The sequence below is a fragment of the Falco punctatus genome (genome assembly GCF_963210335.1).
Source record: "Falco punctatus genome assembly, chromosome: 6".
Classification (NCBI taxonomy): domain Eukaryota; kingdom Metazoa; phylum Chordata; class Aves; order Falconiformes; family Falconidae; genus Falco; species Falco punctatus.
In genome coordinates this window covers 62,320,302-62,343,678 of record NC_137585.1, presented here as the reverse complement: position 1 = coordinate 62,343,678, position 23,377 = coordinate 62,320,302, and the positions used below count along the sequence as shown (strand labels likewise).

The 23,377-nt window shown below is 39.0% G+C and overlaps 1 protein-coding gene across 5 annotated transcripts in view; it reads left to right on the top strand.

Annotated features, from left to right (window-relative positions):
• EXOC4 (exocyst complex component 4) overlaps nucleotides 1–23,377 on the top strand; it is a 412,836-nt gene that overhangs the window by 6,256 nt on the left and 383,203 nt on the right. For all 5 annotated transcript variants that reach the window (XM_080393436.1, XM_080393437.1, XM_080393439.1 and 2 more), the window contains exons 2-3: nucleotides 17,758–17,947; nucleotides 21,678–21,872. In XM_080393436.1, the coding sequence (XP_080249562.1) occupies nucleotides 17,758–17,947; nucleotides 21,678–21,872 (385 nt within the window). The remainder of the gene's footprint in view (nucleotides 1–17,757; nucleotides 17,948–21,677; nucleotides 21,873–23,377) is intronic.

The window sequence follows — 23,377 nt, the reverse complement described above, 5'->3', positions numbered from 1 at the left end:
AAATTTGTAGACAGCGGAAGAATCAATAGTAGGTGTGCATTGATTGCTGCAGCATTTCCTGTAGTAATAGTCTGTTTAAGTTTTTTTTGTTCATGTTTCCTGTAATTTCCGAGAGTATTTTAAGGGCTGCCTTCTGTATCTCTATTTTTATAAACCTGGACTTGTTATTTCATTTATAATGTAAAATGAGAGTGAGCTCATATAACTATGTTCTCTAAATAAGAAATCATGTTTGTCTAATAATCTTTGGCTTACAGGCACTGATACTTTGGTTTGTTTAGGTCCAGTGTTTGGACACAACGTTGAGGTTAACTTTATGAAATTAAAATTATTTATTTCAAATAAACAGCCTGATAACTACACCTCCAGAGTTTAATTAGAACTTGGTTTGGATGTAGAGATTCTTTGCAAAGCTTGAAGTGTTGTGTTGAGCCAGACCATGAAAGCCTGAAAGTAGAACTGATTGCGAAGGAAGGAGAAAGTGTTGTGTTAATATTCACATTTCGTAGGGTTTGGCAACTACCAAAAGGAAGTGATATGGAAAGGAATTTAAGTAGTTTTCTTTATGTTGGTTTTGTATAGCTGCTCAGGTGAGGATGAACTTGCCAAGCAACAGGTGACATTTTTTTGCTGGTTTATATACTCATAAAATACCATTGCAAACAAATATAGGCCTGAGTGTGTTAAATGTATCTTTCTTATAACTAATCAGCTTCAGAAAAATATTACAAATCTTAACAGTAGACTACTGGTTTCAAATGTGGCAAAGTTTACTTTTCTTGATAGCTTTATTTCTGAAACATTTATGTATAGAATATTCTGCCAATTCTTGTGGTTTTAGATTGCATTTTCTGGTTTATTTAGGCAGCTGTTTATTTCTCTCTTGTTGCTTTGTGAAAGGCCCATAAAAAGAAAGTAGCAAAACTCTGACTACATTCTTCTGCTGTAAAAAAACAAAACTAGAGGAGCTTCTTTAAGTATTACGATATTTTACTTGGTAATAGCAAAGATGGTGGTCTTTCAAAAAGAAACATTGCTTAGGTCTGCAAAATCTGCTTAGTGTGATTGTCTATAAAATGCTTTTAAATGTGAAGCTGAAAGGCCTTTTATAAATAGAAATTGTTTTAATAATGAAGGGATAATTTGTTTATATTTACTCAAGCTTAGTAGCTGTCTGATACATTTGAAAAGAGGCAGGAGCTACTGGCTCCTGGTTAGGAGTTACACAGTTACGAGGTGGTGTAGTCAGACACTGAGCAGTGCTGCTGCTGGGTTATACTGAGTTTTTGGGTATAGCTTCCCCTCTTGTTTCTCCTAAAGGAGAAATAGAGGGTTTGTTCATAACAATAAATCTTTTAGAAGTAAAGAGTGTTTGGGAAGCTTAATGAATGTTTGCAGTCTGCTATTAAAATCCTCACCTTTGTTGTAGCTCAAGGGAGCCTTTCTTCTTTTCTCTGTGCCTTTAGGAGATATGAAAGTATCTTCAATTTGCCCTTGTTCTCACATTGCTGAGAAGAAATGACCATTATTTGCTACAAGAAGACATAGCTCCTGGGATTTTGACTTCTAGAGTAGGATATTGGATAGCAGGGCTTTACAGTTTATGTCCCCTTGCTTCTGCTGGCTGGTCGCAAGTGCAGCACTTACAATCATGCCTCAGCACACCCACTTTCAAAATGTGCTAATTCCTTCGTGTATGGGAAGGATCCTTCAAATTCCTTGAATAAAAGGTACTTTATAAGGTCAAAATATTATCACTGGAGACCAGGAGGTTTTGTTGTCTAATGCTGATCACATGGGCTTTCACAGTGTCTTTTTAAAAAAATAGTGCATAGTGGAGAAAATACTGCTCATCTGCTGGAGGACAACTTGGGGATTTATTTTTATTTTTTTATTTTTCAGAGGACAAACACGTGTATGTATATTGATTTTTCTTAACCTTTTGTTTTGTTGGTAGCTGGTTGAAGCAGCTTTTGTACTCTGAAACAAGCAACCTGGCATTTAGCAAATGCTATTTTTTTGAGGGATCTTGTCAGATTTTTAATTGGTAAATGTGTCTGCCTTTTATTTATTGTTACTTTTTTTTTTCCAATTAAAGGTTGCTATTTTTTAAAACTGGCCTTTAATAGCTGCTTTAATTGGGGGAAAACAAACTTTAGCAGTGACTCCATAAGACCTTATTGAAATCTTTGCGTTAAGCTTTCACACAGGCAAACACATACAGCAGGTATCTGCAGATACGGCAAAAAACCTTGCATGTATTTTATTTTTCACAAGTGGAATTCTTTTTCCTTTTAACGCCTCTCGGCTATTATTTTCATTATGTTTACAGTGAACTCTGTTAAATGGATTATCACTAATGATCTGCCATTTGGTCTTTTTCTAAAGCAATAGAACTGGTATCTCAGTTTGAGATGTAGAGTGAGAAGGATGAATGTATACCTGTTGCCCTCATTGTTGCATTTGAAAATAGCTCTTACGAGAAATAAGGCAGAGTTACTCCGATCTGTATACACCGTAATGGTCTCTTAAAACTGCTTTTATTGCTAAAGGTGTTCTCCAATGTTATAAAAGTAGTGGTTCTTCTATGAGGCAAGTAGCTCAGAAATTCATTGAGAATAAATTGTATTTGGTGGAGTATGGTTTTAAATGATAAATTTTACTGAAATGATTGTGAGGTTCTTGCCAGATATGCATACATTTTATACAAGTGTTGGCTTGTAGCTTCATATAGACACTTTATTGAATTTTAATATTAACAGTAGGTGAGGGTGCATACGTGAACACACAACCATATGCAGAAGGAAGTATGTGTGATCATGCCCTGTTTAAAAGTTCAAGTTACTCTATTTTCCAGCTCTTACTTCAGCTTTAAACAATGCACTGTGCAAAGCTGGAGTTCAGACTACTCTTAAAAAACTAGGAAGTAGAAATAGTTGGTTTTGTTAAAAAATTATTACATGTTCTGTGGTTTCAACTGTTCTGAATATGTTGCCTCCAACAGCTCTTCGTTCCAGTGCAGTATTGAAACCTTCTGGTTGATAATGAAATCTCCAAAGCCTCTTGCTGATTCATGCATGGCCACTGTTCTGATGCTACGTGATGTCAAGGATGGGTTCATAGTGCAGAGGGGCCAATGGCTCCTTAAATACTCTTCATCTTTTAATCATCCAGGTGGCAGGTCTGAGTCGCATTGTCCTGCTTCTGCTCTTGCAAATTTGAAAATACTGATCCTTAGGGCTTCTGTTTTCTCCTGGGAATGTGGTAATTCAAAAAGCTGTGTTGGCTTTTTGGATTTAGAATTCATTATGGAAAAAGGTAGAGCTGGTACCTGTGGTCTCCTATACATGGAGATAGTCCTGGACAGGTTGTCACGTAGTAGGGAGGTAGCTAGGTCACTCTGCTTGTGCCTGTAGTTGTAACTGGCATCTCATGGGTTGGTCTGTCTGTCTGCATCCCTTTTCTGAGGCAGAAAATGGTGTGCAGTTGGTGTCGGGGTTTTGCCTGTGTGGTATTGTTTTTTCATCTTCATGCAGGGCTGTTGGAGACAGCTAAGAAGAGTGACTTGTTCTGTTGAAGTCATAATCTTAAATGACTGAGTCTAGTATTTGTTTCAGAAATCAGCTGATCACTAGCTATACTTATATGGTTTGTATTGATGTGGTAAAATTTGATTAAGGGTTGATTAATTCAGCAAAATAAAGCATTCCATGATGATATTTGAGATGGCTGTAGGCTGCTCAGCCTTTACACTGCAGCTATATATATATGAAAGTCTTCAATGATAAAAAGATCATCAACTTTTGTTGAGAATGCTTTAACCAACTGTGTAAGCAGCATGAAAGATTAATGGAATGTAAGTAGAGGAGTGAAATGTTTTATAATGCTCTGTTTACTTTGTATGTTTAACAGCATTTTGAAGAGACTGGGTTCTGCCTTTTCTTGTAGTGGAGTGAGTTATTTCTTTGTTTGCACAGTGGTGATCTAGTTGTCTGGAGGATGAGTGCCTTGTGTTCCCTTTGAGGGTGGAGCATGCTGGCCTCAGGATTTTACTTTTTTTTTTTTAATTAAGGGGAAGATCCTTTATAATTTTATAGTCAGTTTACAGTGAATACCCCATTTCCCATGCCAATTGACTTACATTGTGCAGTTTTTGACTTCCTTTTTTACAGCACCTCATTGTTGCCATGAAGGGAGGCGTTTGTCTCCTGAACGTATTGATGCATTTCCTCAAATCCAGAATTTCATAGGAACAATCAGCTAACCTATGAAAATGAGAAAACATTCAACATGTTGTTACTGAGTTAAATTGTTAACTACCTTTTGGATTTTTTTCTTTTCTTCTGGCTGGCTTTGTTTCATAAGGAACTGACTTTCAGAACTGTTTCAATGACTCTGCAGAGGTTTCAAAACATGTATTATCAGATTATATTCTTTGAGGTTAAATAGTGCTGGAAGCTGTAGATCACCCCATTTGGGACTTGTCTTTAAGACAACAGTTTTCAATTATAAAATTCAAATAAGTCTATTTAGTTTAATGAACCTCTAGAAATTTGTAGAGTAGTTTAGACAGTGTGTCAAAGTACAGTGGTTCTTGTCCCAGGGTGCCTTAAAAAGCTTTTTCATTGTGCTCTGTTGAAACATAGCTGCTTGTAAGGTCTCGTGGGGTGGAACAGTAGTTGGGAGGAAGGATACTTGCTGAACTGCTCTAGACAGGCTTTTTTCCCATACAGGATTGGGTTTTTTATACCCATAAAAATAAGGCTTGGGGGGAAAAAAACCCACCCAACCAATGTCTAGATTTTCAGAAAGGACCAGATTTTATTGTTTCCTCACTTAAACATTTTACTCTGATTAACTCAGAGGCTTAAATACTGCTTGTAAGATGCCTCCAGTAAACATTTAATGTGTGTTTGATCTTCGGTGGTGTTTGACAATTTTACTGCAAGGCCCAGTTCTTGAAATCATCAGCATCAGTGTAATGTTCTGTTTCCCTCTACAGCTTTTAGGGCAGGAAAAAGTAATAACAGAGTAATGCATTTTACCATACAGTATTTCTTGCAGAGCACTTATGTGCATCTTCCATGCATCTGTGAATTCAACATTTGATCCTCCCAACAACTTGCACTTCAAACTCACTGCTGCAATTCCTGTGATAATTTGCAACTTGACAGCGTCTGAGTAACTGCCTGGTTATGCTCGCTTCTGCTGGACAGCTGAGACGTGGACAGATGTGCTCTCTCCATCTCAGTTATTTTGTTCCCTTTCCCTCGCATCCTGACCTCTTATCTTTTATTCAGCTGTTGTTGTTTCTTGTCTATTAGATTTACTTGCCATAAAAGAGCTTGTGCTGTCAGTCTCCGTGTCTGAGCGGTGTCTCTCAATGGGGTGGCTGTGTGGCTGGCATTCAAGTGTTAGTGCACGATAAATATCTAGTAATGATCACAACGGTTTAAACTGAAATAAGAGAGCAAATACTGTAATTGCTGTGTGGTCACGGTTGTCAGCAAGAGGTGCCTTATGAAAAGTAACTAAATTCTAACGGGTTTCTTTTTACTCTGCCTTCCCCCCTTCCCCCCCCCTTCTAATACTGAAATCTCCTTGGCACATTGCAGCTATTTCCTGCAGAGAGGAGACTGGTCTTCCTAGAGATCCACAGTGCTCTGCTGAAATGATTTTTTTGCTTCTAGCAACTGCTTTCTTCACTTAACTGACAAATCCTTTGTTGGTCAAAAATTGTTTTAGCTAAGGCTGTGCTTTGATATCTACTCCCCCGCCAGCCCCCCACCCTGTAACTGACAGAGGCTTGTCATATTCTGGTTTGTCTTTTAGGTCCTTAGTATGGTATAAAATGGAGACTAAAGAAACTCCCTCATTCTCTGATTTTCCTTCTTGAAGGGTGATGTTGATAATCGTAGTGGTGTACTATTGATTTTATTGTCTAGAGTGGTGCAAATGTATATGATACATTGTGAAACATACTCAGTTTTTATAATCTTAACATGTAGTACCTACCCAGCACTTTTTTATCTGCAGATTTCAAAGATGGACAGTAAGAATTATTGTTTAACTGTTGTCCACGCTAAAATGTTGAAAACCTTGCCCAATTTCTTCAGAAGGGATGGATCATACTGCATCCCTTAAACTTTGGATTTTGCCCAAAGCTGTAGTGTGTATTTCAGAAGCTTCTTCTGTTCAACAGATTTCTGGCATTGTTTTTACTGGAGAGAAAGGTTACAACATAAGTGAGTCCTGTAAGTTGGCCACACTTCTAAACATAGCCTTAGCTTTCACCAAGACAAACTTTAATCCAGGCTGTGTTGTACGCAGTTGATACCACAAGCTGTCTGTGTTATTGTAGCTTCAGAAGTGTTTTAAGGGGAGGAACTGGGAGGCTTAAGGCAGCATGTGATAATGGTGCACAATAATGTAGAAACAGGTGGCAGAAAGTTTACTGTGGATCGCTGTTAAAACTGAAGCTTTGTTTGATTGCCCCAGTGATTCTGCACTCCTTTTTATTCCACATTCCTGATCAGATGAGAAACATTTAAATTTGATCAGCTTGCATTTGGGTTTTTTGTTGGTGTTTCCCACTGTCTTTAATGAGTGTTTGCATTTGAATAAGTGATGCTGAATGAAGGCAAGTGAATTATGTGTTTAAAGAAACCAGATCCAGAAGTAACAGAAGATTCTTCCTGGATTTCCAAGCTGCTCCTGTGCCTCATGTAGTATTCTTTTCTGCCTTAAACCACAAATATTTGCTTATGTCTGCTCTGATACTGTGGAGCAGAGGAAGAGAAGGTCTACAGGGACACACTGGTGCTGAACACCTACAGCAACGGTCAAAAGCAGCACGGACTTCAACACTCCTCTCTTGTAAGAATTGTCTAGAGTATTGCAGGTGCTAACTTTGCATTAATTTTCTAGAATGCATATTTGCATTTTCCATGCAATGTCTTTTCTTTCATTTTTAATAAAAAATAAAAATAATAAATATAATTAAAAAAAACAGCAGAATCATAATGCCCACATACTGTTACTATAGTGTTCTTCCTTTGAAACAAATTTTCTAGTCAAGAAATTGATAATTAAGACTGTTTACTATCCATAGCTTAGCAGTAATCATACTTAACATGGCTGGCCTTAGGGTAGGTAAAACAGGCAAAGTTATCCACCCAACATAGCTGAAAGCATCAGAAAAAGCAAATCTACAGAAATGAAACATTTATTATTCATTAACATTTTTCCCTTAAAATTGACACTTAATCTAATTTTCTTGGTGTTTTATTGGGTAGATAGGAAGCTAGCAGTGGGCTGGCAAAAGAAATTACTTGTCTGCCCTGGAAAACTGACTGAAGCCCTTGATAATACAAGCTGTGTGGGCAAATATGAGACTTCTCCATGTAAACAAATTCTTGTTGAGTCTCAAATCTGATTCCTGCTGGAGTGGTGATTTTTGAGGCTGGTGTCTGTAAATGGATAGTCTTGAAGGTTGTTAACTTCCTTTTGCCACAGTGCAAAATATTAGGGATTGAGGGGGACAACCAAATAGCAGGGTTTGGTAGAAAAAACACTAGTGAATGAAATGCAGTGACAGGGAACTAGATGAAGCAGGAGTGGTGTGGCTTGCACCCTGAATTCAGGTTCAGAAGGCCGAAAGCCTGTGTGTGCTGTAAGGGCACTCAGCATGTTGCAAAATGAACCAGTGTTGGACTGTGGGCATTTGGAAATCAAATTCATGGATTTGTGTCTAGATCAGAGACAAGTTGTGTTATTGGTCCTTGTAGAATAAAAGAGGGGAAGATAGAGTTGAGTTGCTTCTCTGATGCTTCAGACTGAGGTACACTATTGGGATCGCATGTGCTGAAACTAAATCTTTACTATCAAGCAGGAAAATAAATGTGGAAATGCAGATGGAGGAGATTCATTCATTCATGCCTCCCTTTGAGAGGAAAATGAGTGGATTTGTTTAGGAACCCAGTGTTTTCCACTTCTGTACATGTCTCTGTGAACAAAATACTTAGTCCCCTTGAAACTTTGTGGTTCAGCAGCCCATATTGCCAGCCTGAGCTCTTTGGCACTGTGGCTGCCTAAAGTACCTGCAATGATGCCTGTTGCTGGCTTTGCAAAGGCTTTTCCTACTGAAAAGTCACAGGATGCTCCAGGAAGAGCATTTCTTAGTAACTACCCATGTGGCTATTCTCAGTTTTTGTTAAGCTTGTTGATATGGGGACTGAGCGAAGAAGTCTGTCATGCATTTCATTGACATCAGAGCTTATTTTGTAGTAGTTCATTCGTGCAGATAAGCTGTGCACGTTTGCAGGAACATGGGTGTTACACAGAATAAAGATTAATCTGTGTGTGGTGCCCTGTAGTGCTAGGAGCTATGATGTTAAGTCCTGTTTTGGGGTTGGAGTGCATTTGAAGCTCAAAAATAGCATGTTATTAACGGAGGTGAATAGCTTCATAGCTTTGCAGCTGATCTCTGCAGCATTTCTGTACTTCTGTAGTTATCTATTGGGACACATGATGTGTAGTGCAATGGGATTTGTTTTTTTCTGCTGTTGAATAGCTTAGTGGACATCACGTTCTTGCAGTTCACAGCAATGAAGGAAATGTATTACCTTGTGAAGAAATTATGGCTTGTTTTCTGTCCTTTTTCATCACGTGAGTGTTGTTTTTTGTGGTGTTTGAATGTGGAGAGTTTGCTTCCCACCTGCACCCCCTTTACCTTCTTCCCTACCTTAATGTATCACACTGTAGGAGTAAATTTACAGAGGATATGAGATTGTGTGCTAGCTCTGCAGTCCAGGCACCTGTGGATCTTGGACAGGTCTATGAAAAACATTGATTTGTCAAAACACAAAGAAACAGCTAGCACTAAGTCTGCAGTGTGAGAATAACTTGTTATATAGTGTATGGAGTCTGCTGGTGTTAGTTATTGGAACCAGATTAATTACATTGGTTCCTAGAGAAAAGTTTCTTTTATCCCTGCTTAATGTGTTGCATTTTCAAAGTGCTGTATGTATTTACTATGGTAAATAGTAGCTACAGTCTGTAGTATTTTCTGCATTATGAAAATGAGACATTGTGTGACTTTCTCAGAGCTCTTTAGTGTTTCAGTGAGAGAAGCATTTAATTTTGTTGCTCAGAGGAAAATGCTGAGACTGAGGTCTGTGGAGAGAAAAAAGTTTTAATGACTCAATTGGCTTTTCCAGCTGCTTCAAAACACTTTTCTGTGTTGAGCATTTATAGGTAAGCATCTATAACTCAGAAATCTTGCCTTCCAGTGTTTTGGGTCAGTCCCTAGGTTTTGATGGTTGTTGAATTGCTGGAAAGCACCAGGTGAAATTAGTTTCAAATGTGCTTTTGGGTCCTAATTGTGCCAACACGGCTGAGACACTTTATTCCTTCGTCTGTGGTGCTGAGGATGGAGCACTCTTCTGGAGCTGGGAGTTTGTTCACTTTTCTAGAAAGGTATAGCCTCTTGCAGAAATGGCAGAGATGGCAATTATATTTGACCAATTTGAATACATATTCTTACATATTTACCTCTCGAAACCAGATATTCCTGTCTTTGTGAGCAGTTGTAGCAGTTTAAGGCTTTAGGCATCTTGTAGAATGACAGTGCTTCAGGACTCCTGTAAAAGTCTTTCCACCTAGTTATTTGAGTGGGATGCTGGAAAGTGGAGATGAAAAATGCTTGTGATCCACAGATCAAGTTCTGCTGAAATGAGTAGTCCCAATGGACTGTTTTTACTAATCTAATCCCAGTGTAAATTCACTGACCTCAAGGGAAATAGCAGGGTCTGGGTTTTTTCTTGGTTTTTTGAACTATGCTGGTTATCCCCGATAAAGGCATTTCAGGATTGTGTCTGATTATCTTCTCTACCTTGTGTTCCATATGCAGAATTGACTACGGTGAATTAAGCATTTTGCATTTGTGTAATCTGTATTTTGAACTCTGTAAAATCAAAAGTCAATGAGATTTGGCTCAATGAGGTTCTGTTTTACTGTAGCATAAAAATGTCTCTTAACAGACTAACATCCAGGTAGAATTATTCTAATCCTATTGAGCTCTTGGTAATGAGACAGGCATATGCAGCCATCCAGCTGCCAAGTATAAATTACAGGTATTTTACAGGGGAGGCGGATTCTCATTTAGAAAAATGAAAATGAAAAAACAAGTGAACTGATCAGGGAATCCTACTGGAGAACCCCACCAAATTCATAACCTGCATGTACTCAATATCTAAACTGACGTTCCTTCTGCTTGTCATATGTTTTGAATGCTTTTGTTTTGTGGGGAGTTCTAAAAAGCTAATGTATATTTATTATTGCTTCCTAATCCTGTCCTGTTTTATAATTCCCTCTTCAAAGTTGTTTCTGCAAGGTTCCTTTCCCAAACAATTTTGATCCTTTCTATTTGGCAAACAGTGTGTTGACTTTTCTTCTTCCTTGCCACACATTTTAATAGAACAGAAAAAAGCAAAGATGCCCTTGGCTTACTTTTCTGCAGTGTTAGCAGGAACATATATAATCTCGAGAATATTAATTGTTCCTTGCTTTGCTTTTTTTTGTGTGCAGTGCAAGAAAAAGAAATGGCTCCTGTACCAAGGGGCTTAGGTAGGAAATTGAGGTATACAGAGTAAGGTTTTGGATTCAAAGTGACATTGTGCATTTTTGTAGTTACAGATGCTGCTAAACTTCAAGGATTTAATATTGTGGTTTTGAAGGAGGAAAATACATGGTAATGAATTACTGGAGTAGAGAGAAAGCAGTGAGTTAAGTTTTGGTTTAAGTAGGTAAAGTGAGACCTCATCTAATATAGTGACTTGAGAAGAATGAGTAGAAGGGTCTTACTGGTGGCTGTAAGCAGTTGTAAGTATAGCCATGGTGGACAACACTGTGTGTTATTGTCTGAGGAAAAAGTTCAATGTGATTTTTAAAAGAAATGCAGAAGAGTCATTCTCAGTTTTATAGCACACTTCTTTCTGACATTTTGATTGGAAACAGCTTTGCTTCCTCTTACTTATATATTGCTATTTGCATCCATTAAAGAATGGTTTTACTTTTCTCTAAGTGCTCTTTGATGATTCTTCAGTATGTCTTTGTGGAGTGGATCACATGTGCACTTTGCTGTTCTCCAGCCATTAATCCAGGCTCCCATAATGACTGGAAATAACAAAGTTCTAAAACCAAAACCTTAAGCTTCTGAAACTTGCTGGTCTTTCAGTCAAAGAAATGAAAAAGTAGTCTCTGATGTTGCTTTTCTCCATTTAGATCTTGGGTTGTGATTTAAACTTCTATCCATAAAGTGTTGAATTATTTATCCCTTTTGGCATAGTAAGCGGTCCCTTTAATGTTTTGAACTAGAACAGACTAAAGGGCCATAAAACATAGGTAAATTTCTTGGTCAAAATACAAATAGGTTATTTTTATTGATGATTGTTTCCACAGTATTTTCCCAAAAAAGGTGATTAAAGAAAGCGAGAGGTTCCCAATACAGGTGCTAATTCTGGAAACATTTCCCAGCTGGTGCATCTGATAGAGCCAGCTGGAAATCTTGGAATGTGGCAGCTGACTAGGCCTGAAACTTCCATTGAATTAAGTCTTGCAGGTTAGGATCACAGCCTGGAAAAAAATGGTAATGGCGTGTTAATTTGGTTTTATCCTTGGTGCGCACGTCCCTGGGATATACAAAGCCGTATTTTGCAGAAGTGTTTTGTTAATTCTTCCTTTCTCCCCCTTCCTGCTGCCTGACAGCATAGTGGCTTCACCTGGAACTGTGCAAGTATGGTCCATGGTTGTCTTGTCTCTTTGCTGGTCTGGATGCTGAAATACCCTGGTAAGGTGAAGGGAAGGCCCTGTGTTGGCACTTACTGTATGTATGTTTGTGTGTACATGCGCAGGAGTCTGTAACATCACCTCCAGCACCTCCGAAACATTACTCAGATTTAGGTGGTCTATATTAGTGAAGTATTCCAGAGGATAAGACCAAAGAAATGCTCCTTTGAGGCTGATTAATGGTTCTTCCAGCCCGGTAGTTTTTCTCCAACAATGGTAATATGAAATGTTCGAGAGAGGATGGAGGTCTGGCCACTTGTTGTGTCCAGTGCCTCTCTTATTTTTCCGTAGTGTCTGGAGTTGAGTTAGTCATGTTGGAGGATACGTTCCAGCAAGTTTTTCAGTGTTTGTCTTGACCTGTTGTCTGTGAATACATTTAAGTACTTTTTCTGAACCTGCTGATGCTTCTTAAACTGATCTGTTAGTTTCAACAAGTCCCTCTAGTTCTAGTAGGGTATGATTTGGTGAAAAACTGTTTTGCATTTACAATTATTGATCTTGTTTCTGACTTCTGCAGACCTCAGTTGTATCTTTTTTCCAGACTTTCTTTTCCAAGCTGAAGAATCTTGGCCTTAGTGTTTCTGCAGAGAACAGCTGCTTTAATCCCCTTTGTTGTGTTAGTTGCCCCTGGAAGGGCAACAGAGGAGGGGGAGGTCAGAACTGTGCACATTGCTCCAAGTATGGCCGTAGTAAGGTTTTATACAGCATTAGAGTGATTCCTTTGTCTTGCTCTTATTGTTGGATTCTGAGCTATCTCTGCATATTAAGCTCATGATTCAGAGAACTGTTAAGTGTAGAAAAAGACTTAATTGGCAACTATATTCCCAGTATGTGCTGCTGAGGTTCCTGAAGTCAGGTTGGATGGAATGGAGCTTTGAGGCCTGCAGATTCCTATTACCTTTCTTTTTAAGATGGGTTGGCAATATTTCCATACTACTGCTGGCTGTGTTGTGGATTTGAAAGATGAGGTCTTCGGAGTTTAAACTCTGTGAGAAGGTGTGTAGTGCTCAGCCACATGGGCTGGCTCTTTACCCCCTAAAGCATCTTGATTCTGCTGAAGGGGGCAGCAAATGTATATTACATATCTCAGCAGACAAATGGTAAAATGGCAACTAAGATTTATCCTTTTAGTTAGATGTTGTCATTTTATCATTTCAGTAGGAATGAACTCGTGGTATTTCACAAAGGCTTCTGTTATCCACCTGTACTAGCTTTGTCCTTCTTTTGACATGTTTTGTGGTTTCTAAGTTACAGTTCCTGTTGTGACTTCTCAGGCTTCATAAACATCTATTTTGTCTGTGCAAATGTCAAGTGTTTTTAGCAAAAAATATTTTTCCTGTAGAAGGCAAGTTAAACTTACAAGGACAAAAGCAACTGGGCAGCACAACTTGAATCTGCTTAAAACCCACAGTTTTGATTAGAAGTTGTTAGGAAGCCTGAGTTGGGCAGGAGCATTAGGAAAGTCTTGAGACATCTACTGACATTACAGTGATGTAGTCTTATCCTTGGAGAAAGATCTTAAGCTTTTATATCAAACTACTAGCATTGCAGATGGATTCAAGCCAAAGCTTCAACAGCTTTGGCAAATTAAGAATTTTGAAATTGAATTTTCCTTAATTAAAACTAAATCTTTTCTAATCTGTGATATAGACCAATTCGGTTCTGCTGCTACATTGTCTAGAGCAATCCATGATTTTCCTGCGATCTATAATGCAGGTTAGAGAGATTCGATGTTTTCATTAACTACAGAGACAAGCAATACTGTTCAGCTTCAAACTCAAACAATATGTCAATTTCTAAAAAGGATATATACATTTGTCTAGTGTAACCCATGCTGAAGAACATTCTCCTAGCAAAAATAAGCAGTTCTTTACAAAGAAAGCATATTTATCTGCAAGAGCTCTTAATGGAGGATGATTTGCTGCCAAACACAATCTTGCACTTGCTTTCTGCTCATCTGTTATAGCATGAACCCAAACTTCATGCTATTTTTAATACTGCTGCATTAAGAGTATGCTTAGCTTTGTTTCCTAGCACATCTTCATGCCTTACTTTGAAGTGTTTACATGACCCCTGCTAAGAGTGTTGAATGTTCAGCAGTACTTGGTGTGTGTAATCTTAGCTCGCTTGTTTGAGGAACCAGTGTTGTGTATTCCCCAGGTGAGAAAGAGAAACTGGGCCACAAGGACATAGAATGTGCCTGCGGAGCCCATTCCACTCAAATGTGGATATTTACATCAGAAGTCTGTAGTAGCCAAGAGCTGTGTGTAGCTCATGCTATAGTGTCGAGATGCAGTCTGCAACGTGAGGGTGCTGTAAGCACAATGTTAGAGGTCTGTGGTGGAGCAGAAGCTGTAACCGAGATTTCTTAATACCAGGCTTATTTTGTAATCACTGTTCTTACTTTTCAGATCCCTTTTGCATGATATTAAAGTGCTTTGGTACAGTACAATTAAAAAAAAAAAAAGATCTTTGTAAAACCATTATTTAGGACACGACTAAGAATGTTTGGGGGTAGAATATTAATGTAAAAACATTGGAAAGCATTCCTGTTTCTGTAGCTACAATGAAGTGTGGAACTTTAAGTGATACAAATAATTTTATGCATCGGAAGAAGCTACTCTGTCAGTGGAATGAGGAAGGGGGTTCTCATCTCAGCATGTTCTCAGCACCCTTGTCTCCTGTGAAATGTGCAGCTCTTGGTATTTGGGAGTGGGGAGGAGGGTGTGAGGCTCCCATGCTGATAGTCTGAGGCATAACAAAAGAAAGAGGATCTCTTCTCTTCATTCCCATGTGGTATCTGTTACGGCCTTCTGCCACTGCCATCTGAAAGTGAAAAGAAGTGTTAAAACTGTAAAATACATCACTTGGGTACATTGTCTTCTTTTAGGGTGTTATAGGATATATTTGGGCTGTAATTCCTCTGTCCTCCTTGGTAGTTGAGTAGGACAAGTGTGTGTGTGCTCTTGGCCTCCTTGTGCGCTCTTCCATATGGTAGTACAGATTTGCTTGCTCACTTGAGTTTTCTTAGCTGCTCTTTCTGGGATTGTGATCTCCTGTGAAATGGATGCTTTTCCTTTTTAAAGATGGAGTCCTTGAGTAGGTGGTACCGCCTGTTGTTTTTCTTTGAGGGGAAGAAAGAGTAGTGAACTGGAAGTTTTGGGTATGTTGTCTTGACTTTCTGAGAGGGAGGGAGCATTTCTTGTATGTTTCTTTGTTTACATTTGTTTGAGAAGAGCTTTTGCGCTTGAGTTCTACTACTTTCCTATTGCGTTGAGCAACTCGGGAAAATCTGTCAAGTATTAACCCTTCTGTCCTGCTTGTGATAAAGTGAAAAACCTAAAAACTCTGCTGCAGACAGAAGCTGCATAGATAATAGAAACATTAACACCCGAGAAAGAGCAATGGCTGGGAGCTCAGCACTTAGCACTTCGAGAAAGGACAATTAGTACCGACTTAGATGAGCTCAACAAGAATGCAAATAAGGAGCCTTCAGATGAGGACGTGCTAACTGCTAAAAGTAAACAATCTAGGGTAAAATAATGGTGGTAGTAGGAATTAAGTGACCTCCCACTCAAATGGCCCCCACCCCGAAGAGGTGGATCCCATGACCGGAGATCATGGGGATATAGATTAAAACCAGCCCAGTGGGCACGTATTGGCTTGGCATGTTTAGAGTGGACAATAAGGAAGAACTAATTGTTAGCCAGCAGACTTTATACACTTGAACAAAAGTTAGATAATGGATGAGGTATAACAACTGTAGTAGATAACAGAAGCTAAACAACAAAGACTGCTAATGTATGCAAAGGTAAGCAGGAACTTTAGGTCACTGCCCAAGAAGGGGAAAAGTACATCTTGAAGAGGCGCCAGGGGGAGGAGATTCTGAATTTTCAGAAACCTTATGTATATGCATGACTTGGTATAATAAATACCCGTCTGCTTGTTGAAACGGTGTGCAAGTTAAGAGGAGCGATTCCCCTTGCACCTGGCGCCGCAATAAACACACCTGCTTTATACCTGTCCTCGAGTTGTAGAGTTTGATACCGTGTCAGTTGTCATTGAAGATACTCTTAAATAAACCATGATGAAATGGGTTTCTGTCCTTTGTCTGTTTTTCAATGATGTGTAAGCAGTTCCTGCTTGCGTTCTAACTGTTATTGTAGAGGACGAGTGACAGTTATTGCAAGGGAAGTTGGTATTTTCTTTCTTACTTGATAGCAGGAGATACAGCAGGAGATAGTTTCAGTTTGACTGGACCTCGTTGCTTTAACAAATCCAAAGTGAAAGCAGAGAACAGCAGCAGTGTTCAGCAATGTTTGGTTGTGTGGTGGTTTTTTTTTGTCTCCTTCCAACTATTTGACCTTCTCTACATAAATAGCTTAAGAAATCCAGAAAAAAAACCCAAGAAGTTCTCTCTTATTCCTGGAGGTGTGTTTTTCAGTCTTTTGGGTTGGAAATAATGGCTGTTGTAGTCCTTTACTATTTTTATACTCTTTCAATGTAGGATGCATACCATATTAAGATGGTGCTTCAGAGGCCTAAACTGCTGTGATTTAAATGAAGTCTCCACTGTTCATGCTCTGCTGGTTGTATTTTTAAAGGCACCTCACTTTCAGGGTGTAAATGTTCCAGATTTTTTTGAAAGTTTTGATTGTTTCATGATTTTTAAGTATATGATCCAAACCAGTTTGTATGCAGCGAATATTTTTATTTTTGCTTATGTTTTTGTTGTTAATTTTAAGTGGTTCAGAAATCAGTAGAGCTACAGAATTCTTCCCTGCTCATTCTTAAGGTTGTGATATACCAGTGTTTAAGTCATAACTACTATTAATGATCCTAAATGAGTTTTCTGTTTTTCACCACAAAGTATCAGTTTTCAATGTCTATATGGCTGATTTAAAACAGAAACCTGTATGGACCATAGCTACCCCTCTAAGGATAAAGGAAGAAGAAAATTCAGGATGGCTTTTTTTGCACAAACCAACTTTTTGAGTGCTGCCTACTATAGCAGATAAGGATATGTCTTTTGCTGTCCCCTGCGTCTTTTTGGTACTGCCATGGAATCAATCTAAGTGTGGCTTCTCAATCTGGTGGCAAGATGGGTCTTGGAGGGGTTAAGCGGGGTGAAGAGAAAGGGGGAGAAAGATTACGTAGATTTTTGAGTAGAAATTTATAGTGACGCTGAGAAACATTTGTCTTCTGTGCCAGTGTCATTAAATTTTCAGCAGTTTTGTTGGAATCTTAAACTTCATTGAATTAAAAAAATATTAAAAATCTTACTAGATTATGTTGCTCAAAGGGTACAATAAATGGGGGGTGGGGTTGGGGTGGGAATAAGGGCCCATGGCATTTCTTTGCTGTGCTGGTGTACGTTTGAGAACACATTGACTATTGGAAAGCATGGGTACACTTTTGGTGGGTTTCTTTATGTGGTTGTGATGCCCCTAGTGTACTTTTGGCAGGTAAGTAGCAGTAGCTGCAGTGCTCCTAACAAATAGTTGCACTGATAGGAGTCCAGGGCAGAATTTCTTCTTTATTGTTCTTTGTAAGTAATAAATCGGCATGTATTTCCTATGTTATACTGTGCCCATATTAATGACTCTCTGTAAATATGGTAACTAACAGATAACTTTCCCTTTTCATAAATCTAGTAGTACAGTAAAAGAGCTCCAAAGCAGTTGAAAACTGGGGAACTAATAAAAGCACAATATTTATGGTTTTTTATTTTCTTGAAGTACATTGTGCTTCACTGAATACCAGACGGGCATGCTTACCAGAAATAACCAACACTCAGTAAAGTGTATAAACTAATGAAAGTGGGTAGGTAGTGTGTTTTTTTAGGCAAAGGCTTCCTGTCCTTACAGATAATTTCAAAATATCCCTATTTTTGTAATATTTTGTCCTTAGGACTTTATCTACCAGTGATGATGTTGAAGATAGAGAGACTGAGAAAGGCCGTCTGGAAGAAGCTTATGAGAAATGTGACCGGGATTTGGACGAGCTGATTGTCCAGCACTACACCGAGCTCACCACTGCAATCCGCACATACCAGAGCATCACAGAACGCATCACCAACTCGCGCAACAAGATCAAACAGGTGATGACTAACTTTGCCTCTGCTCAATAGGTTGTATTCTGGGTACTAATCTGTGTAACACCTCTGCCTTTATCCTGTGTACTGTCTTTGTATTGGTAGTATGTAAAAGTTGTAGGCTCCCATTTTAACACTTTATTTCTCTCTTTGTTTTTCCAGCTACTGATCAGTCTGAACTAAACTAAAAACTGAATTGAGAAAGCACTGTTACCCACTAATTCTGAACTAGGTCTAATTTTTCAGGTCAATGTGTGGCCTGGTTAGGAATTGACCATCCAGTCCTAAGACACAGCCTGGGACTGCTGTATTACTAGCAACATGTTTTCCATATCATCTCTCCTTGTCTGAGGACACAAGTAATTAAAAAGCAAATGGAGACGTGGATATAAAGCACAAAGCTTTGTGGTGGCTCTGTTTACTTAGTGTCTGGGCGCATTGCTCTCAGGTTTTTGAAGTCTTAAGGGCTGCTAAGCTAACACCTTTTCATCTAATCTGTTCATATTTTGATATGTTGACCTTCAACCACCTCCTGAATAGTCTGAGTGATTCATCAGCTTGATTTTGCTTAGAGAATATGAATTTTGGTGTTATTTCCAAACTCAGTTCTGTTGTTAATATACATGAACTCTGTGCCCCTGTATCTTTCTGTACTTTGAGTGCTCACACTTCAGTAGTGTGCCAGTAAATAACTTTAGCACTCTTTGTTGTGAACTTCTTTGACCTGTTCCCTCCCTGCAGGAATAGATTAGTTTGGTCTCCTGTCCCGTCTTTTACTTCCTGTGTAGTTTGTTATACCCAAGCTTGGCAAATTAGGCACCAAATTTGTTTGTTGTGTCCTGTTGTCCCACCCTCCACCTCCGCTCTGTGGAGATCTCAGCTTGAAACCTTTCACAGAAGTGCTTTAGGAGCAGTAGGCTTTTACCCTTCTGGGGCTATGTACTGACCCTTCTGGCTTTTAAAATTCATTTAGCATTTTCAAAGAAAATGAGACCATTCTGGGGCTTTCCAAGGGTAAGAGTTCATTCTAGGATTTATGTACAAAGCTCAGCACTTTGAAAACAGAGATCAATTGCACTAAAATTGAAATAAACTGTAGCCCATGGCCTATTTTCACACAGTGTACTATGCTTTGCAGAGGTCAAAACAAACATGTAGGGCATGACCTTTTGGTCCCGCCTAGAAAAATGACTAGGGGTGAAGGACCTTTGATATTTAAGTTTTCTTATTAGTTTTGGTCAATATATATTGAAGTGGTTTTGACCTAATCTCATGGGAGGCCCCAGATCTGGTTTGTCATCAATCTGTATTACGCTATCAGACTTAATTTTGATGTTCTCCTCCTGTGGAAGGTGGATGATCACACAGGCATTTACTTGCATTAGGAATTGTGGAAGTGTAGATAGTCCAGATCCCTCTGCATATCTACCTTTTGCAGTCAATTGTATGAATTCCTGTTGGGAAAGTCCTAGTTTTGAATCTAGTTTTACATGTGTTACCACTGTAAAACAGGATTATAAGGTAGAAACAGTTTGGCCTTCCAAGGGGAGGATTGCTCTTAAAGACTTGCTGTTCATTCCTTCCCCTACTCCCACATTTAGGTATAGCTGATACTCTTTCTCACAAGGACAGAGGTAGGAATGTCTTGTGAGATTCCTTCTAGCCCCATGATTGTTTTGCTGACCTAATTTGGCTCTGTGTAACAGCAGCCCACTGATGATGGTGCGCTAGGTCAGTGAAACATTTTAATTTAAGGTATTGAACAGGGATTAAGTCTGAAATGATCTCTGCGTGGATTTTATTTTGCCTCTGCTTTTGCAGCAAGCTATGAGACACTTATGTTAGGTTTTCTGTTGGCTGAGGATTTTTCTAGGTTATTCTTTCCAGAAGGACATTTCAGAGTGCAGTGTTGCTGTATTAAAACCTTTGTCTTTTCTGACTCTGGATGGAGGCTGTTTTATGTAGCTATTGTTATTTACTGGTTGTCTTTAGTTTGGTCAATCTGTTTCGCATGTATTTTTTTTTAACTGCATTTAGATGAACAAGGTAGAGAATGTGCAGCTGAAGTGGGATTTCTGGAGTGCTTTGAAGGCTCATTATTTAAAAATAAATTGAAGGGCCTACTTCTGAGAGTCTCTCTTCATGTGTAATTCAGTGAGAGTTCAGCCTGAGAAAAGGTTGGACCCTAAGTATTCATAACTTATCACAAAAACAAGAGTAGTGTGAAAGCGATGTGTGAAGCTGTGTTGCTAATTGCTTCCACATTTTAATATGCACTGTTGATGTACATTATGCAAGAAAAGCTAGGTTATACTGACCTTGCCAGAGGACATTGGGAGAACCCGAAAGCAGGGAATGCAGGCTGTGCGTTTGAGCAGAAGGAGTGGAGAGGAAAAACTCTTCATGCTTCCTGAATGGGGTAGAATAATAGTGGCTTTGCCACAGAGGATGGCATGAGGCTTGAAAACGAGCTGAATGGTGAACACCAAGGTGTTTCTCTAGTTGATGTAGAGGCTTTGATAAATAATGGAAGTGCTGAATTGAACTGTATCTTAACTGCTTGTTCTGATGAAACCGTATCTCTTACAAAAAAAAGTTGGTATTGCTCAAGTGTCCTGGTTTCAGATGGGTTAGAGTTAATTTTCTCAGTAGCTGGTACAGTGCTGTGTTTTGGATTTGGTGTGACAGTAATGTTGATAACATACTTATGTTTTTAGTTGTTGCTAAGTAATATTTATACAAAGTCAGCGACTTCTCAGCTTCTCAGACCCTGCCAGTGGAAGGCTGGAAGGGCACATTAAAATTGGGAGGGGACACAGCCACAACGGCTGACCTGAACTAGCCAAAGGGATACCCCATACCATAGAATGTCATGCTGAGTATATAAACTGTGGAGAGTTGACGGGGGAGGCTGATTGCTGCTTCGGGACTAGCTGGGCATTGGTCAGCAGCTGGTGAGCAGTGTATTATGTATCACGTGTTTGGGCTTTTTTTCTGCCCTTTGGATTTTATTACTTTCCTGTTCTCCCTCCTTTTCATTACAATTGTTGCTCTTGTTGTTATTACTATTCTTCTTATTTTATTTCAATTATTACATTGTTCGTATCTCAGCCCTAGAGTTTTACCTGTTTCCTGATTCTGCTTCCCATCCCTCGGGGTGGGGACTAAGCAAGTGGCTGTGTGGTACTTAGTTGCTGTTTGGGGTTAAATCATTACATAGAGATATTAGGAGAATGTTTGTACTTTTAGACAGTCAGGTTTCAAGAAATGACACCAAACTTGAAGAAAGAAGGAGATGTGCCAAAAGATTCAATAGGCAGATGGAAAATGTTTACAACAAAGAATTAGTAGTAGCTTATTTGCTTTCACTGAAAATTGGATTCTTGCTGTATGCCAAAATACTAAATTTGTTTTTGAAAAATGTGCAAATAAGTCTTTCGTCATAATTAATAGGATCCTGCATTTGTTCATGTTATGATACTTCAGTTAAATTTTCACTAGTCGTACAAAACTTGTACTAAAAACCATTTTGCTATGAAAACAGTTCCTGTTTGTATGTGCTATATATTTCCTTACAGCCAAAGGAATAACCAAAAATTTTAAGAAACTTGGATTTGTTTGTAGTCTTGTGATATTTTTGGAATTACCAATAAAGTAAATGTGGGAAAGGGCTGATATATATTAGAAGCACCAGTTACAGGGACAGATAAGTAATCTTTTGACATGTTGCTTGTAGGTGAAGGAGAATCTGCTATCATGTAAGATGCTGCTGCATTGCAAGCGAGATGAGTTGCGCAAGCTGTGGATTGAAGGGATTGAGCACAAACATGTCCTGAATTTGCTGGATGAGATAGAGAACATCAAGCAAGTGCCTCAGAAGCTGGAACAGTGCATGGCCAGTAAGCACTACCTCAACGCAACAGACATGCTGGTAAGATGCGGTACCTTGTGCTGGGCCAGTGTCTTAGCAGAAACACGCTGGTCAGCTGTCTGATCATATGCAGACAGATCTGCTGTCTGTGCTGTTATTTGCTTTTTTCCTTAGTTTCTTCTTTTGTTATTTGCTACTTTCTTATACTGGAATTTGTTTGCTTTTGTTTTGATCCTTCCTGACTGGACTTAGGATTACCGTCTCCCATCCTGTTTGATTATCTCTTGTCTTTCAGAACTATCTTTATCTGTTCATATGTTCTGATCACAATGATTTCTATAACCATCTAGTTCTTTACCCATTTGATCTACACGTAGGATTTCCTTCTGCTTTTGCAACCTGGTGCTTTATTTGAAAATTAATTTCCCAGGCACCTCTCTTTAGATCTTATTAATTATTTCAAATCCATTTTTGTTACAGGAAAACTATCCTGTTTCTCTCCTATTTTATCTCTCAGAACACACTCACAACTTTGGTTGTTATTCAGAGAGGAGACTATTTAGGTGTGTTTGCTTCTCATTGTCTTCCACTTAGGCTTTTTACCAGGACTCATGATCCTTTCTACTTAGTTTCAGCAATTTTTTTCACCTTTTTTCTCCTGGTCTTCAAGTGTTTTTTCTCTTCAGTTCCATCTCATTTGTGAGCGTACCTTTTAATTTGAGTCTTGTGGTGGAGGTAGAAGTTTCCTGGACTTCTCCAAATAAGTCTTTTTCTTTCTTTTGTTTCTAAACTTAACAAGCACACTTCCTCACCAAGGGTCCAGTCCTTCCTGTCCTGGAACTGTCTTCTGTCAGGAATTAAAGACTTTAGAAGGGAGATGATCCTACCCTTCTACTTGGTCCTGATGTATGGAATACTGAGTCCAGTGATGGGTCCTCAGTACCAGAGTGTGATTGAGTTACTGGATCAAGTCCAGTGAAGGATCACAAAGAGGGTTAAGGGGCAGGAGCATCTTAGGAGAGGCTGAGAGAGCTGGGACTACTTCACTAGGAGAAGGGAAACTTCAGGGAGGTACTATGGATAGTTGAAAATTTCTGATGGGAGGGTGCAAAGAAAACAGAGCTAGGCTTTTCTCAGTGGTGCCTGGTGACAGTAGAAGAGGCAGTGGACACAGGTTGAAACAGGAAATTATGTCAAGGTAAGAAAATACTGCAAGGATGGTTGAACACTGGAACAGGTTGCCCAGAGAGGTTGTGGAGTCTGTCTGTGCAAAATTTTCAAGACCAGACGTGGACCTAGGCTCTAGGTGACCATGCTTTAGCAGAGGGGTGGATTAGATGTTCTCTAGAAGTAGTTTCCAACTTGAAGCACTCGGTGACTCAGAAGTGAAGGCAGAAGTAGTATGTGTGTTCATATTCCTCTTTGTGTTTGCCAGAGAATGACTTTAATGAAATCTTTTCATTGCATTGGTGCCTCTTGTTATTTTTTTTTTTTTTTTTACTTTACTGTCCTTTGCATTTCTCTTAGCTGTGCCTCTTCTTTTTAGTAAGTCATTATTCAACAGG